This window comes from Pteronotus mesoamericanus, unplaced genomic scaffold (assembly GCF_021234165.1).
Source record: "Pteronotus mesoamericanus isolate MK-2021 breed Mesoamerican mustached bat unplaced genomic scaffold, CSHL_Meso_final contig_98, whole genome shotgun sequence".
Classification (NCBI taxonomy): Eukaryota; Metazoa; Chordata; class Mammalia; order Chiroptera; family Mormoopidae; genus Pteronotus; species Pteronotus mesoamericanus.
The window spans coordinates 939,596-958,183 of record NW_026555295.1 but is presented as its reverse complement, the minus strand read 5'-3'; the positions used below and the strand labels follow the sequence as shown (position 1 = coordinate 958,183).

The 18,588-nt window shown below is 39.8% G+C and overlaps 1 protein-coding gene across 8 annotated transcripts in view; it reads left to right on the top strand.

Moving 5' to 3' along the window:
• The window catches only part of PAIP2B (poly(A) binding protein interacting protein 2B), a 28,642-nt gene extending 18,296 nt beyond the window's left edge, over positions 1-10,346 (top strand). For all 8 annotated transcript variants that reach the window (XM_054586825.1, XM_054586823.1, XM_054586821.1 and 5 more), the window contains 3 exons: positions 6,693-6,841; positions 8,845-9,021; positions 10,199-10,346. In XM_054586825.1, coding sequence (XP_054442800.1) covers positions 6,704-6,841; positions 8,845-9,021; positions 10,199-10,255 — 372 coding nt within the window. In that variant the 5' untranslated portion in view covers positions 6,693-6,703 and the 3' untranslated portion in view covers positions 10,256-10,346. The remainder of the gene's footprint in view (positions 1-6,692; positions 6,842-8,844; positions 9,022-10,198) is intronic.
• The last annotated feature ends 8,242 nt before the right edge of the window (positions 10,347-18,588 follow it).

Genomic DNA, 18,588 nt, shown 5'->3' with positions numbered 1-18,588 from the left:
ATTAAGCTCATCAGAGACCTCCATGGTCCTAAATTCCATGGACACTCCTCAGCCTTCCTCTTGACCTTTCAGCTTCAACACACCCATCTACTGGGTGTATTAATTTCCTGTTGCTCCTGTAGCAAATTACAAACTGGTAGCTTAAACAAACTGGTAGCTTAAAACAACATAAACTTATTCTCTGGCAGTTCTGGAGGCCAAAAGTCAAAAATCAAAGGGTAGTCAGGCTGCACTTTCTCTGAAGGCTGTGGGAGAGGGAAAATCTGTTCTTTGCTGCTTCATCTGTTGTGGCCATAGACATTCCTTGACTTGGGGCCATTTACTCGAGTCTCTGCCTCCATGATCACATTTCCCCTCCTTTTTCCTCTGTCTCAAATCTCCCTCTTCTTTTCTCTTACAAGGACACTTATCATTGGATTCAGGGCCTACTGGGATAATCTGCAATGACTTATTTATCTCAAGATCCTTAATTTAGTTATACCTGCAAAGACCCATATTCTATGTAAGTACCCTTCACAGGTTCTAGGGGTTAGGGGAGGCAACCATTCAACTCACCATAGTAGGGTTATTTCTCCCCTTGATTTCAGTGATGACATGCTCTTCTGGTTTCTTTCTCAACTCTCTGGCTTCTTCTCAGTCTCCTTTTCTATGTTATCTTCCTCCTCTACCTGCCTTTTTAAAATGTGCACATGCCATTTGTAATAGTGTTGACAATAAAAAAAGTTTTCTTAAATAAAAAAGCAAGCAAAAAGGAAAATAAGTAAGTAAATTGGGCACACACATCAGGTCTGAGTTCTGGACCCTGTTCTCATCTCATTTTGTCCTTTGTCCCTAAGTAATATCTTCTAACCCCATGGCTTCTGTTACCAGGTTTTTACATTTACCCAGATCTCTCCAGTTCTTGATGCATATAGACAGCCTACTTAAAATCACCATTTGAGTGTCTCAGAGGCATTACAAATTTAACATGTCCAGAATAGAACTCATCACCCTTTTTACCCCCATTTCCCACCACCACCCAAGAAAAGTTTGCCCTTCCCACTGAATTCCTTTGCTCAATGAATGACATTACCATCCACCCAGTTCTTATGCCAAAGTTATCCTTGATATTTTTCTCATTCTGTCTCCCCACATAAGTTCATCACCACAGACAACCGAAAATAGTTTTGGAATCTGCCCACTCTCTTACTACCATTACTTGATCCAAGCAGCCATCATTTTTTCCATCGGGATTAGCACATTAGCTGCTTTACTGGTCTCCCATTATTCACTCTCAGTCTGTCCAGTCCGTTTTCTATATGGCAGCCTGAGTTATGTACAAATATAAATTGAATCATGTTGCTTTGCTATCCAGAACCCTTCTAATGGTTTTCATTGCTTTTAGGGTGAAAGGCAAAATCCTTCATGTAGCCTCTAATGTCCCGTAGGATCTGGCCCTGTCTGCCTCTGCATCCTCAGCACTCCTCCTTGCCACTCTCTCAGTGGTTCTCCTTTGACCCTCCAACTATATGCATGCCTACCTCCTTTTACTTCCGGAAAGTTCTTTCCTGCCTCTGAGTCTTTTTCCTCTTCTCCCTATTGCTAGCTTACTTACATTCTTTAGATATCAATGTGTTGCTTGCTCAGGGAAACCTTTCCTAACCATCCCCCACACCTGGACTTAATTGGATCCCTCTGTTGTTTTCTCATAGTCCCATTTATTTATTCTTTTGTAACAGGGATCGTAATTTTTAAAAATTATTTGCTTGTCTCTCTCCTGAGAAAATGTAAATAGTACCAGGGCAGGACCGTATAGTCTGTCAAAGCACCACAAGCACAGTTGGCTAAGGTGAACAGGCACTCAGATATCAATGAGTAAGTGTATCTATATAACCAAGAATGGACAAAACCTGAATCTAGTGGCAGTGTATTTGAAGTAAAATAAAAGTTAAAATTGTTATTCACAGTATTTAACTTTTAAAAAAATGGTATTAACCAGACTGAATGAAGTTAACAAAACTGTAGGAAACAGTAAAGACTAGTTTTTATATCCACTGCTCAATAAGTTTTCCAGGCAATTCAATCAAAAGTCCCAAATCTCTTTTAGACTTAAATGATAGCTAGATTTTGCTGTGAACATGTTGGATTTGAAACTTTGTGGGAGTTTAAAGTGTTACACTGATGAAGCACATATTCTAGAAATATCCTAGATACATTAAAAGCTCTAAAATTCTTTATGGCTGAGAATCAAAGTCCCTATTTCAGCCATTTTAGACATAAATCTTTGACCATAGTAAAATGCTAAATCAACTGCAGGCCTTAGCACCTCTCTTTTGAGTATGAACAGAGCTACATGTTTTTCCATCTTCAGCCAAAATGACAACTATTTTCCATTTTCAGCCTTTTGCTGTGTCTATCAGAGGGAAAGTGAGGTGGAGAGGGAATAAATTTCAAGTATTTCTTAGATTTCATGCTGTAATATAGACAGAGACCAGACATCAGCTCTTTTATCTACTGTTGGTATAATTCGAAAAACTCCTCAAGCAATGACCCACTTTAAACTGCACATTTGCCCTCTCAGTAGATAAGCAAAAGATGTGGCAACTGATCGTTTGTATGGTAGAGCTAGTTGTCATTGTTTATTGAATACCTGCATTAGTTGTTTGTTGCTGTGTAACAACTTACCCCAAAGCTTAGCAGGTTAAAACAACAAACATTTCTCATCTCACAGTGTCTGTGGTTCAGGAATCTGAGAGCAGCTTTGCTGCATGCCTCTATCTCAGACTCTCATCAAGTTACACTCGGGCTCTCACCTGGGAGGGCTGTCTTATCTGACGACTTGATTGGGGGAAGATGAACTACTAATTCACTCACGTGGTTGTTAACAGGATTCAATTCCTGGTCACGTGCACCTTTCCATAGCATAGCTGACAACATGGCAGCCTTCTGATTTATGATCCTCCTTACATAAACAGTACTTCCCCCATCTCTGGAAGCTTTGGAGGCACTTTTTTTTTTTTTTTGTCCCTGCTATATAAACTACAGCATCATAATGATATGCATTCATGTGGGTGAGGATCGAGTGAAATGAACATGAAAGGTCAAAGTAGGATGATGGTTAGAGAAACACTGTGCCCTTAGCAGGTAAGCATGGTGGATGGTGAGCTGGAGAGGAGCTGGGGACAGAAAGAGAATGTTACACTTAACTCTGGAAGCAGGAGGATCAGGGATGTTCCAGGCAATGATCCTATCTTCCCTGGTGCCTTTCCCAAGTTGGAAGGCATTTCTCAAATGCCATACCTCCTGGGAGTCTCTAGACTCCATCGAAATCTCCCAACTTCTACCCTGTACTAAAGTCGAGGGGCACATGAAGCACCAGTTCACAGTCACCCAGTAAGCCCACAAACCAATGTTTTTCTTGAACTAATCCAGCAACTCATAATGCTTAACCCCTGAATCTGGTACTTTCATTGTTATTACTATAGAAATGTCTGGATGGTTTTTGAAAGTGAGGCTGGACAGATTATGTACCTTAAGTCAGAGCATAGATATGAAAGTGCTTGTTAAGTTGTTAAACACTGTTCAAGTTAAGTTGTTGGATCACTGACATTTAGAGAAATCAAACTTTCCAATTGCATAGAAAACAGATACAGTGGTATAAAATACAAATTAACACTGTATAGACAACTGTAAGTAAACCACTTTCCTAATACCAGCTGTCCCAGTGTCTCAGTGTTTTCAGCTTTTCTAAAGTGTGTTAATTTGGGGAACATCACCATGTTGACATTATGGGAATTTTCTATTCCTTTTTTCATGAATGAGTGCATTCTGCAATTTGCTTTCTGTGTTCCACCTTCTTGAATTAGAAGGGTTATTCTGTTCTTTTTCCCTCTGCCTTCCCTTTTTTCTTATGTACTTATTTTTTGGGCAAAGACAGATGTTTTAGAAAACTGAACCCTTGAGTCTCTGTGAATGATTTTCATATTAATAAGGGCAAATTGTTGTGCTGGCTGTAAGCAACTGGCACATGAATCTTTGGAAATACTGTACAACCTGCTACCCAGCAAGGATCAGGATCTTTTTAAGAGTCACTGTGCTGAGAAATAACCCACTTACTTACACAGTTGTCCTAGCATGTAGAGCAGATTTGCTCCTATCATTGTTTTGCTGCAAATGGCAATGGTAAATATAAAAAAGTGGTTTTCTGTCTTCTGTAGTCTTAGGGAATTATTATGGAACTGGATTTGGAATATAAAAGCAACCTTTTCAATACAGAAACATTGGAAACACCCCAAACACAGTAGGGCAATATTCACATAGAAATGAGAAAAAGCAAATGATGGAGCATCATGCTATTGCTATTGATTTCTTTTGTCTCTATTTAAAATATGTTAAACTGATATATTTCATACAAAGTACCCTATTTATAACAACAGTGAATTAAATGGGTTTTGTCTTGAATGAAATACTTTTTAAACTATCAGTAGTTTTGTTTCACTCTATTTTTTACTCCTCACAGCTTTACCTAGTGTCCATAACGGGTTAGAAAATTGCAAAAAGTTAAAGGGGAATAAACAGTAATTTTTTAGTGTACTCAGAAGCAGAGAAGAACTTTTTCATGAGTGTTGCCAAGATGAAAATGAATGAGGAAATAATTTGTTAAAACGGGAAATGGGATAGAAGGGGAAAGTTGCCTAAGTACAATGATCCACAGATATTATAAAGTTCCTAACATTGAGGTGAATTACAGAATGTATAAACCTCCATCTTTTCAGGAATTGAGAATCTATTTAGAAAGAAAAATTTGTGCATATGAAACAAAACAGTAAAGTAATATTAATATTAACACCATGTCCACTAGGTACAAGAGTGTAGAAGAGAGAAAAGGTCGAGTAAAAACTCCAATAGTTTTTGAAGAATGGTTAAGATTTAAGTGAAGAACAGTTCCAGATTATAGCAAACATATCAAAATGGATTTGGAAGTCAAAATGTAAACAACTTCTTAAAATATTTATGTACTTTAAAAAGCCACGAACAGACAGACACTCACAAACTATAGACAAAAATCAAGGCCAGTAACACTGCCAACAAAAAATTCAGCAAATAAATAAAATATTTTAATTTATAAGTTATATAAGGAAAAATTTAAAAAGTTCTTCAAAAGATAAGGAAAAGATACATACTCTGCTAGAAAAATGGGAAAAGTACTTCAGCAGAAAAATTACAAAACAAGAAATATAAAGGGTATATCTCAAAATATTTGGCCTCAGTAAAAATCAAAGAAATGTAAATGTAAACAATAAATTGCAAGTTTTATCTTATAACATTGGCAGTGGTTTAAAAAATAACGGTACTCATAAATGAAGAGGAACAGTCACTTACATACTATTGATGAGAATTTAAATTCTTATGGCAGTGTGGCAATAAATCAAGAGCCTTAAAAGAAACATAATTTCCAGTATAGCAGTTCTATTCCTAGGAGTTATCCTAAAGCAATCATTAGAAAAAAATGAACACAAGAAGTTTATGGAACCTTTATAATACAGAAACATTAGAAATATCCCCAAAAGCAGTATGGCTATATTAACATAGAAATTAATGTTGAAATGGGTAAAAGCAAATGATGGCACATCATGCTGTTACTATAAGAATGGATACTTGGGGAATGTGTGTGTGTGTAAGTATCTGAATACAGTAGGGGTATCAGGGAGGTTATATGCACCACATTGTTAATCATTCTTTACTCTGGTTAGTTGGAACAACTGGTGACCTTAATTTTCTCCTTTTTGCTTATCAATACAGTGAACATCTGTTATTTTTGGAAATACATTCTAAAGAAAAACAAGGATCAGGATAAGAGACAGTTGCTTACAATGTTCATTAAGAATGCATTTTCTTGTTTAAATGTTAGGAAGCGGTGTGATATTAAGTTCTAGAACCTACAGAAGTTGCCTTGAAAAGATCCCCCCCTCCACTTGCCTAGAAAGGCTAAGTAACCCTAGACATGTTTTTTTTTCTTCCTCCGTCCCTCCCTTCCTCCCTCCCCCCTGCCTTCCTTCCTTTCTTCCTTTCTCTTTACAAGAGAACAAATCAATTCTTTTTATGTATTTAGTTTTTAGTGAGTTTAAATCCTTGACGGGTATAGCATTACACAGATTCTCTGTCCAATGGCCTTAGCAGGAAGGTTGCTTCAGAATTTAGCATGAACCATGCCACTGTTTCCCTGAGCATGAGTTACCTTTCCCCAGATGACTCTGTTTTTGTTCAGTTTGCCACCAGTAGTAACCATATCTCTTACCTAGACAGAATTCGGTTTCATCTCAAGCATAAACACCTATAATTTTGAGAAGAGCTGTGTGCTACCACTGGTTCCAGAGTCCTCACTTAGAGCCGGCAAAAATTGCCTCGGACCACAGCCTTCCAGACATATTTGTCAGTATAGAAGTCCTGTTCCCAGCAGGCCTCCCAGGCTCCAAGATGGCAGAAGGAGGACTTTTTTTTTTCCTTTAAACTTTTAGAGAATTGTGCACCTGTGTAGTTGATAACTACAGGATATGGTTAGTTTTGTAACAGGTACAGATTAGTAGTTTGTGTTCATCTATAGTTAATATCTTTGACTTAGATCTTCAGAAGCTTCTGAAAGAATCTGGATATTATAGTTTTCATTTCCTTGATCCTTGTAATGTTTTATTATTTCTTTTCCTTCTGTTTAGGTTCTGTCAAAATGAATGGATCCAGTGTGGTGAACACACCACCTAGCGTAAAATCCAAAGAGGACCAGGGGTTAAAAGGGCACGATGAGAAGGAAAACCCATTTGCAGAGTACATGTGGATGGAGAATGAAGAGGATTTTAACAGACAGGTAAAGAAATGAATGAAAGGACAACAATGTATGTAACTCAGCAGCTGTAGTATTTTATTGTCAGTCTGTTAAAAAAAGAACTGAGTCATTGGCTTTACAATAGCTTAAAAATACAGGGAGGCCAGGTCTGAGGGGACCAGGAAGCACCTTCAACTGGTAAGAGACCAGACAGTACTTTGGAGGAAGATCGTGATATTTTTCCACTACATTGATTAAAAGAGGACTAATGCCATGGTGATCTGGTGTAGACTTCTGGAAAACAGCAGTTTTGTGCAGACAGGCCAGCCTGGCATGCCCCAAATAGGAACTCAGGAACTGGCAGAATGTGAGCCTGAGATAGCTAAGAGTGTAGTAGGGTGGGGGACAGCTAGGCTCCTTCAACAAAGATTCAGCAGTAATTCATTGTCTTCTTATCTCTACAACACTAACAGCCTAAGGTAAGTCATTCCAGGTAGATAGGTGGACTACACAGTTCTTCCAAGGTGTTGCTTTTCCACCCCTGGGGCACTTATCAGGTGGGTAGCTGAAGGATAACTGGAAGTCTAGCCACTGGGAAAGGGAGAGAGCTGAAGGCCAAGACGAGGGATGTCCTTTTAACCGATGCAAAGTTCTCACATCCCTTCTGGGGACATTACATGATAAATAGTTACGTGGCCATATATAGCATGGGAGACGGGAATTATGCTATTAACTGAACAGCTTGATGCTGTGAGAAGAAGAAAACAGACTTTGGGGGTGCAGCTAGCAGTTTCCACTCCAAGTGCCTCACTGTGTCTTGATTTGTGTGAACAGCACATGTACCATGCTTCGGTCATAGCCCTGTGCCCAGGTAACCATTTTGTAGGGTTGTGTCTGTGGATAAGGATAGATTTAATAAGGGGAACACATGGTTATGCTTTAGTGGAGAGTCAGGGCAGATCTTTAGCATCATCATGTTAAATCTTGTGGCTTAGAAATATTTTATTGTTATTGTTATCTTAAGTACTTCATAACTTTCTAATTTACTTGAAATTTTTAAAAAGCGTTGCTAATTATTATTGTTGAAATACTGTTTTTTGAGTCTTACTGTCAGTAACATTTCCTTTGAATTCATGAGGTTAACTGTATTGGCTATTTTGGGTGATTATTTTTGCTTGACCCCCTCTGGTGGTGGCATGAGTGAGCTGTGAATTTGTCACCAGGCTGGCTATGGGAAATGGGATGGCCAAATATAAAACAAGAGGCCTGTTAAAATCACACAATCTTCAGAATGAACTCTTTTGTACGAGTTAACAATGACTGCAAACAGGTATAAAATACCCTCGATACATATTGCTTTAGTTTAGGGCAATCTTTAAGAAATTTGGAGTTGTTTGGATAGTCATATTATTTCTTATTTTGAAAGAATACTACATTGATGACATCATTTTCTATTGGTGTGGCAAAAATTCTTTTTAAGGTTCTGCAAGTATTTTTCTCCCTTAGGGGCCTCGTTACTAGAAATGTGGGCCAGAAGCTGAGTTTGTTTTGATGTAATGTCCACTTTTAGGTAGTAATAGAGTTACATAGTTCCTGTACCTTTTTCACAATTGTAAAATGAGAAATTTAGGAAGAGTTGCTTCTTAACAAAATTGAGAAAAGAATTTTAAGCTTTAAAAAATGACTTTCAGTAAGTGCCATATAAGTGGGAAATATCTGTGTCACATATTTAGAGACCTTAGAAGATCTCTGAAGAATTTTTGCTATTTTAAATAACTATTTCCTTAGTCCTGTTATTGATGGACTTTGGTTGAAAAAATTAAACATTATATCTTCTCCAGCTGGTCATTGGAAGTTTCTTAATTCTTAGTAGATCTCATTCAAGATCATTCTTAATCTTGGAGTAATAACTTCTGAAAGAAAGAGGTGGATTAAATAAAAAGGAAGGAAGGAAAGAACAGGAAAGGGAAAAGAAGTGGAGAAAAACTGAAAGGGATGAGTGCCCCTGGGGCGGTGAGTCTGAGCTCCTCACCTTTGCTTGCCAGGTGGAGGAGGAGCTGCAGGAGCAGGACTTTTTGGATCGGTGCTTCCAGGAGATGCTGGATGAAGAAGACCAAGACTGGTTTATTCCATCACGAGACCTGCCTCAGGTCATGGGACAGTTGCAACAACAGTTAAATGGACTGTCTCTCAGTGATGGTCATGATTCTGAAGATATTTTGGTAAGAGCCATAAGTAATTCCACATGGGACATAGTGAAAAGAATATGGGATTTGGAGTCACAAACTTTGTTTCTGGTCCTACAACCTTCAGCAAATCTCTGGAACCCTCTGAGCCGCTATTGCTTCACTCATCATGTGGGCATTAATAAGAATGTACATTGGCCCTGACCAGTGTGGCTCATTTGGTTGTGCGTCATCCATCAAAGCAAAAGGTCTCTGGATCGATTCCCGGTCAAGGCACATGCCTAGGTTGCAGGTTCGGTCCCTACTCAGGGCAAGTATGAGAGGCAACCAATAGATGTTTCTCTCCCACACTTCCTCCCTTCCCATTTCCCTAAAAAAAAAAAATAATACTAAAATAAATAGATAAATAAGCAGGTACATTGAAGATGCATTTTACCCGATAAAGCACTGTGAAAACATTAATGTTGCAGCATCACCAACTTTCATTTTCCCCAGTAGACTTTTCAAAGTAGAATTGGGATTAAGGATAAAAAATTGAATGTGGAAAAGGTCTCGTTTCAAATTATCATTTGCTGCCCGCCTTTTACTGCCCTTCAAATCTGTATTTATGTTTTTGAATGATGCTGTAAAAAAATTGTTCATTTTGGAATGAACATGCTCATAAGAGGCTATTTTTTACTTAAAATTAGAAAACCAGATAAACGAATCCCCTGCCTTCCAAGTTTACATACGGAATTCTGAGTGATTTAGTTCTCACACAGCCCATGTTTTGAATGATTGTGCCACACAGTTTGCTAAGGTATTGGTTATTCACAAGGAGCAGACAACCAAAGAGTACAGCAAGATGAAAAAAGATATATGTTTATAGGGACTGTGGTACCAAACTGGTTTGATGGAATTCTCTGATGTTCATTGAGTTAAGGTACTCAATGAATTGAGTTATTTTTGGAGTCAAACTTACAAGCTCCTAATGAAAGCATCATAAAGGGAGCAGGAGTCTGAAGCAGGCAGGAGAAAATGAGGTTGGTCAGAGCTTAGTATGTCAGGGGCCACTGAGAGCAGCCCAGCAGTAATAGCCTGAATTGCAAGGAATTTTTTTTTTTTCTCTCCTTGAAGCTGAGAGGAAAGTGCTGGTAATAGTGGAAGCAGGGAGAAAATATGTTTTAAAGTGAAGCTTGTCATGGGATTTATTATCTCTTGGTTCTTATTTCAGAGCAAAAGTAACCTGAACCCAGATGCCAAGGAATTTATTCCAGGAGTGAAGTACTGAGCTGACAGAAAAGCTTTGAGGAGGACTTGTATGTCCCCACATCTGGGGACAGTGCTGCATAAAAAGTCAGAGCTGAAGGGTGGGGGGAGGGGGGCCCAGGGTTGCACAGCCGGGAAGGGGATAGTGGTTTAACTTGACACTGTGACTGGAGTAGCTAATGTGCTCAGTCTTACTCCTCAAGCCTGAGTATTTCTCTTTTGTTCTACTGACTTTCATTTTGAGCAGTTTCCTGTTGTTATTATTATTGTTATTATTATTATTAGTTTTTGACCTTTTGAGTTAAGGAAATTGCAATCTTCTTTTTACCCTCTTCATCAGGAATGTTCTGCTATGTGTATTTAAACAAAATAAGCTGACCAAGAAAACCTGGGTGTTTACGAATGCCCTCTCACCCTACTGTATACTTGCAAAGGCAGTGCACACCTAGAAAACTACTATCAAGTCTGTTAAACTGGACGGGAAGAGGGATGAGTGGGAGAAGCAGGTGTTGTAAAAGAGTGTGCAACTCAGCTCTCCTGACCCCTGGGGGCTTCCTGCAATGAACTGGGATAACCAATGGCCTGTTGACCCCATGTCTTCCTGCCTCAAACCCTGTTCAAGAAAACACAGATTTAAAGTACTGGTTTATGGTAACTCTTGATGGTTGATGAAAGTTCTAAGTCAGAAGGGGAAAACTGCGATGGTTATTGTCGCTTGAGTCAAACAGTTACTGTTGGCCTATTCTTAAGCCTCTGTTTACAGCTGCTGTCAGACTCATCATTTCAAGGTACAAGAGCACTAAGTTAGATTTGCTTCGTTGTCTCTCATGGTATCTTGTCCCCTAGCCCTTTCCGCCCCCACCCTACTCTGATTTTAAGAAAAAATAGTGTTACCAAAGGTGTGTGAGAGGCATGCTCTTCTAGCCATAAGCTTCAGGCTGGAGAAGTCATCCTTGAATCCTGTTAGTTGTGTCTTAAGTTTGTTTTGACAATTTTTTTTTTCACCCCCACGAAGATTTGGTCCTTTTGGTGTCTTACTTCCCTTAGAAAGGTTTATGCACTTTTACAAGTAAATACATTTTTCAGGACACTAGCAAGCAGCTCAGTTCACAATTTTGATACTTTTCCCACTTTATAGAATTATGCAAAAGAACTAAAAAAAAAAAAAAAGCCTCGTAAAGTGAATTCCACTTGACCCAAGTGACTGTGTGACACCCCGGGATAGTTTCGGCAGTTATCACATTTTGCTGTTCCTACATGCCCAGCTTTGCAAGTTTTCTAGATTGGGCTCTCTGGGTTCATTCCTTTCATCTTTTCTGCCTGTAAGTTACAGGGGGGGTTTGTTGAAACTCATAAGGAACTAAATTGGGCACAGATACTGCCTTCGTGTGACAGAGATGTAGGTGGCAGAGTCAGGTCTAAAAGAGTGTGTCAAGTCCTAGCCATTCTCCCAGGATGAGGACTTGCAGAGGCCTGAGCACAGTGACTTCTGTGTGACTGCTGCTGTGTGTGAGAGAGACATATCAGGAAAAGATCATGTAACTTGAAATAAAGTCTGTGTGAATTCAGCATGTGGAAGTGGGACAGAGGTTGGAAGGAAAGGACTGGAAAGCTTGAGAATTTCTCCTTTTTCTTATGAGTTTTTTGTTGACTTTTGAACAGCCACAGCCTAAGGTCAGATTTAAAGTATGAACCCACATCTTCTCCTCATACGAATCTATTGGATGGCATTATTTGAAAACTGGCCTTTCCTTGTTAGGTCACATGTCATAGGAGAGTAGCTTAAGGAGCTTGCTTTGCCAAATGCGCACATTAATTCCCAAAGCCTCTACCTCGAGAGAATGGAACTTTGACTTGTTTTCAGGGAGGTCTGTGAATAAGAAAATTTCTTTATCCCAGCTTCAGCTCTCAGCTGGGGTTGTTGCCTAAAACAAGGATAGGGCCTTGGAAGTGCAGAAACAGAAATCTTTCTCTCTTCTGGGGCTGCTTTTTTCTTTAGTCTCCATTAGCTTGTCCAGGCTCAGAATTATAAAAGACTGTTGGAAATGTATTATGATTACAGAAAGAGCCGTTTTCTAGACCCTGGAGATCTCCATCACAAAGAGTACAATGGATTCTTGTGTGGCTCCCAGTCTAGAAAGTGCTACAGGGATCCAGATCTAGTCATTTCTTCATCCTGAAGAAGCCTTGCTCTTCTGATACCACGACAGGCTAAGGTGCTAGGTGCAGTCCACCTGGTGTGGGGTTCCATTTTGGATGTCAGTCTTCAGCATGGTTTCACAAGGCATATTTAGTTAGGACTAAGAAACCTTCCCGCCAAGTGAGCAGTGAACCTGAGGGCTGGACTTTCCAGTTCTGTTCAGACACATCGTATGCTAAGTCCAGGATCAGAAAGCAGCTAGCAGTGTAACCCCTTTCTTAATGTTTCAGCTGATGCTTCCAATGGTTCCTCTTATAGCCCAACTCTTTTCTCCATCTGTTTTGTTGCGAGGTGGGCGCAGAGCTGTCACCCAGATCCCAGGCTCAGCTACAGTTAGAGTTTGCCAGCTTCTTAGCAGAAAATGCATCTGGGCCTTGACTGGGGAAGGCCGGGAGCCTCTATCTCAGGCTTCTCATCATAGGAGAGGATCTGGATGTAAGCCGGGCTGGCACCTTTACCCTTTAAAGGTGAGGCTGGTATTTATGTGATCACTTTGATGTTGAATTTAAGTCATCATTCTGTTGAAACTTTTTTATTGGCAACTGGGAGTTTGAGAATTTTTGTAAAAACAGAAGATATATCTTCAACAGTTGACAATTCTGGCTGGTCCCAGTGATAGTTTATTAGTGGTTGATTTCTGATTTTTGTGATTATTGAACTCTGAAACTCCAAGATGAAAATTATTTTATCTCTTGCTCTTTAAGGAGAAAATCATGAAAATAAAGGAAATGTCTTTTCAGTTGCTCCAGGCTTAGAACTACAGCAGAAAACTTGATGGGTACAGCCTAGGCCTAAGTACCTGCAACTTTGGGTCTTTGGGCCAGTTTCTGAATGCAGAAGTTGACTTTTAGGATCATATAAGGTCAAACCAAAAAGATCATAAATAAAAGGCTGAACCTTTGTAGAACCTCTGTTTCCAAAGTCAGAATAGCTGGGAATCTTTTAAGGTCCGAATGCTAACTATGGCTTAAAAATATTTTTAGTGAAATACTAAACATTTTTCAAATTGTGTATTGGTACAGCGTCAAAGTTTTGTCTTAATTTTGGAGAATCTGTGAAGTAAGGTGATTCAGATACTCTGGCAATTACGTGTCAGAAAGGAAAGTCGTTTGAAGTAGCCAAAGAAAACAGCTTGACTCAATCTTCTTACATTAGTGCTGCTGCAAACACCACGTAGAAACAGTAGGAACCCAGGAATCTACCAACTGTGATTGGGAGGAGCAACTATTCTTTGATAAGGGTCCCAGCATCACAAGTTAATAATGTTTCTTGGTTTAGGTGATGTTGAGATATGGGAACAGATGGAAGAGACCTGACATTGACTAAGATTTGGAGATAGCCATCTTTTGGGAAAGACTGTATATCCTCCAGCCCCCTCCTTGAGGATTATGTAAACCTCATTAGTTTAGGAGGTGGGTCCAGAGAACAGGAGGGTTGACCCAGATCTGGTATGCATCAGGAATCCTCATCTCCTCCTACCTGTGCTCATGGTTCCTAAGTGAGTCATTTCTCCCTCATGGCCCACTGGGATCCTTAGTTCCTCTGGTCCCCACTGCCCTCTGTAGTGCACAAAGCACTTTCTGCAGCCACTGCTCTGCTGTCATGTGAATTTCATCCACAGACTTGGTTAGTCACAACTTTGAAAGGTATTTTTTCCCTTTGTTTTTAATCTTCTGTCTTTATTTGTCCCATCTTGCAGCTGTAATTGGTGACAAGGGACAGGGCAACAGGAGGCTGACCAAAGGCAACACTTGTTTTTTGCTTGCTATTTGATCTTCTGCCCACTCCCCTACTGCTGTCCCCAGTCACTTTCTTTTTTATGGGAGTCATACAAATAGGACAGCTGAGTACACTGATCTCCACAGAGTGTCAGCCAAGACTCATCCCAGGGGGAGAAGAGAAATCTGCGAAGGGGCAGGTGCACCACCTTTATTCCAAAAGAAAAAGCCCCCTTATATTTTGTTGTTACTAAGGATCTCATTTTTGAGACTACCTCCTTACTGGCTACCTTTTATTTTAAAATAATCAAGGAACATTCTAGGAAATTTACTATAAAATAGTACAATGTTTTCACTCTGTAACTCAACACTAAGTGATAATCCTGACCTGTTGATTGTGAACCTCAGGAATGTTTAGTGCTTGATGGATGGTTTGGGAGGCAGGGTCTTTTTAAAAAAAAAAAAAAAGAAAGAACTTTGAGGCATATTTCACATACAAAATTCACCCGTTTCAAATGTTAAATTCAGTGATTTGAGTAACTCTCCTCAGTGGTGCAGCCATAACCATAACTCAGTTTTAGAACATTTTCATCCCCTGCAATAAGATCCTTCGTTTATTATATGGTAATTCCTGTTCCCAGCTGTAAGCGACACCAATCTTTGTCTCTGTAAGTTTGTCTTTTCTGGACATGATATGAATGGAATCATACAAAATGTGGTCTCTTGCCTCTGACTTTTTTCACTTGGCATGTTTTGTGGTTCATCCATCATTAACTTGTTAGTTCCTTTTTATTGCTGCATAGTATTCCATTGAGACATGCCACAATTTGTCAGCAAGAAGTCTTTTAAACTTGGATTCCAACCTCTCGTGGTCTAAACTCTCAGAACATAGGACTCTAGGAGAAGGTGCTGTGCACATTAAAGGAACTGTTTATCAGAACCAGCTTTGTCATCAGAAGCTCCACATAAGGAGCCTGAACTGCTGCAGAAATTTTTATGATAATTTTGCAACTTCTTTTTTATAAGGAACTTTTTTGCTGTCTACATGTCAGGACATTTGAAGCATTTGGTAATTAATTTATTCTAAAGTATGAGCATGTGTTTGAGTGCACAAGAAAGTGAACCATCAATAATACTGTTGGAGATTTTATCCTCCGCAACTGGATGGGGAGTCTGAACTTCCTAAATACGGTATTGTCTCCATCACAAAGCGGAACCTCTGTTAAAGATCATGCTGCCTTTGTTGGACAGAATTTGGGGGAAGGAGGACCCCAGCAGAGGAGGGCCAGAGCAGAAATGGAGTGCAGCTTGTGAAACAAGAAGCCCCCAGAGGGTCCGTGCATGGCCCGCCTCCTGTTGGTACGGCTGGTGAAGCGCTGATGGTGTCCAGAGGCAGCTTCGCACTTCTAGCAGGCCCGGGTCTTGACTTTGGACCTTTATCCCTACTTCATAAGTGTTTAAAAGTGTTTCTGTTCCCCTTTTCCCCTAAATAAACATTACATGGTAATTATTACTTCTTTGGAAGGGGCAGGGCTTTAAAATTGAAAAAACTAATTTTCATAAAAATAGCAAAAATAGAAAAAAATTACTTTAAAAATTGCTATACAAACCAAATGGCAGCTGTTAAAAATATCAATAAAAATGAGAATAAAATGTATCTGCTGGCAGTGGAACCCTTTTTTCTCAGTTTGGGTCATTGTATATCATATCATACAGGTGGTATACATGTGGTAAGTGTTTGTGAGAGAATTTTTTTGTCTCAAGACTGATCATAGTTTCAGTTGCATAATTTTCCATTCTAAATGGTGTTAGCAGGAAGTATTAAGCATTGGCCTGGATGTTACAGACCAGAGTGAATTCCACCTCCACCACTTTCTTTGTGCTTTTGGTCTGAACCTCAGTTTGTTTGTAAAGCTGCACACCTCCTTTCTGGGGTTAATGTGACAATTGGACTGAATTTAATTTCAAAATACTGACTGGCACATAGTTGGCACTTCGTACATGGTGGCAATAATGTGTGCAGCTTTGAACGAAGGCATGGTAACAGGAAATCCTCAGGATTAAAGGGAAATTGGATACTCTTTTTCCTGTTTCTGGGCACAACTCTTATCTGGAATACAAGGAATCTGTATCTGCCTTTCAACTATTGAATGAGTTTGAGAGCTGGCGAGGTCCCAAGCACTGTCCTAGGTACCAGTGATAATGGGTGACAAGGAGATGTCCCTGCTGTTGTGGAGATTACTCAGTTTACTCCTAGCTTGAACCTCCCTGGTCATTCTGAGGGGCTTTATTCAATGGTAAAAAGATCATGGGACCAGACCATAGCCCATGGGTTCTGCTTTGAGTGCTGTCATTTCTTGGCCTCCTTCCTAGAACCAGGAGAAAAAAAAAATCTGAGCTGACTTGCCAATGTAGCTGAGCTGTTTGAGATGCGATAGTTAGGTATGTACAGGGACTGAACTATTCACATCCTTGAAGATGTGAATGGTGTATGTTCATGTTTAAATTTTCATTAAGCTTAATTCAAGTATGTTACAGAAAAGCACAGATATTGTAAAATTGCAGTTCCACAAATTTTCACCAGCTTTCAGTTGGCATAAATGTAAGGATGTACTTTTTAAATCCTTAGAGTACCCATCAATGAAGACATTTGATAAATGTCTGCTGAATGAATGGTACAGATGAGGCTGTGCTGTCCACAAGATCACACAGGTAGATTAAGACAGTGCTGGCTTCATCAGACTCCAGTTCTTGTTCTAGGCTCTCTTGCCTTGTCACAGGCATTATAGGCTCAGATGAGATGAAAATCACACACACACACACACCACACCCCCCATCACAACTCCTTTGGCCAAAGAAAGTTGGAACACGTCTGAGCTTGTGTACTTTAATAACTAACATTTCTTCAACTTATGTGCTGGCATTAAAAAAAAAAATCATGATGCGCTCCTTGTTCTGTTTCAAATCTTCCACTGTCCAGTTGGGATAGTAGAATCTGGACAACAGTAAGGAAGAGATTTTTATTTTAAAGTCTTCACCAATAGTTTTATTTAGATTCTAAATCCAAAATACTGCTTGATCCTGATCCTGACATCACTTAAAAAACCTCCAAAGCTCACCACTCATCAACAGTGTTTCTGGAACAAAGAGGTCTAGCAAAGGCACCTCCACTATGTCCCTATTCCCATTGTCAGCCTTTGACCAGATGATGTATTGGGGACTTGCTGAGAGCTGGACCCCAGTGATTTGGACCATAGCTAAATGCGAAGATGCGTGGCTGTCCCTTCAGAAAGGACTAGTCTAGAATTCCTATTGCTCAAAGCTTCGCCTTACTACCTTGGGCTAGAACTGATGGAATGAGAGCCGCTGCCATCACACTGGGATATAAGTATTATCTGATTTGGGAAACAAATATCCAAGACTCCTTCAAGGATATCCAAACTCAAGAACTGTAGGGTAGAGCTTCCTCAAGTGCAGATCCCATATCTCTGCAGCAGGAATTATACAAGGTATTTAGAATAAATGAAAATTCCCCATCTCATCGTTGATCTATTGAATCAAGGCATCTTACAGAGTGGGAAAGAAATGAGTTTAAAACAAGGTCTAGAATAAGTGATACATATAAGTTTGAGAACTGATGTCCAGAAAATAATCCATGCCTTCTAACAACTTACACTCTAAACATCTATGAGAGCTGCTATTAATCAAGACTCTGTTTTCGGTCTTCACTAAGCAGCATGGACAGAACAGTAAGCTTTGGGCTTGTCTTAACCAATCAGACTACAGTATCCAGAGGACAGGAATCATGTCTGCCCTTCACTGATGTTCATCTTTCCTAGTGCCACACAACAAATGCAGTGTCACACCGTAACAAGAGCCAGGCTAGTACTCCCAAGACAGGTAGTTAACCTAGTTTAGTTGTATCTAGTTGGCCTTGGATCTCAGCCATCCTCGTAACCTCTCAACTCATTCATGCAGAAAAACTGCAGTATGTGTAGCTTACCCATAAGTACCAAATCCAGTGAGGTAAAAATTCTCCCAGATGAGATTTGCACCCTGTCCCCTAAATCTTACTTGGGACTAACAGGAGAAGGTGTGGCATATCTAAGGTTATTCTTGGTGATGTTTAGCATGGAGAACATTTAGTTCCACTGCAAATGTTCTGGCAGGGATCATTACCCACTTTGATAGAAAATCGAGGTCACAGGTTAACTGCAGCAGCAGCGTAAGTATGTTAACAAGGGGGAGGGGTGGCACACAGATAAATTATATGTTCAATTGCAAGGCAAACGGACTGTAATCCACAGACTGAACGCCTAGGGGAGGGGCTTTAAACTCTGGCCTGAAACCATTCCTGCACCCTCTGGGGATATGTGCAGGCAGGGACACTGAGAATGTACACAGCAAGTGTGCTTCACAACACAATCCAAATGGGGA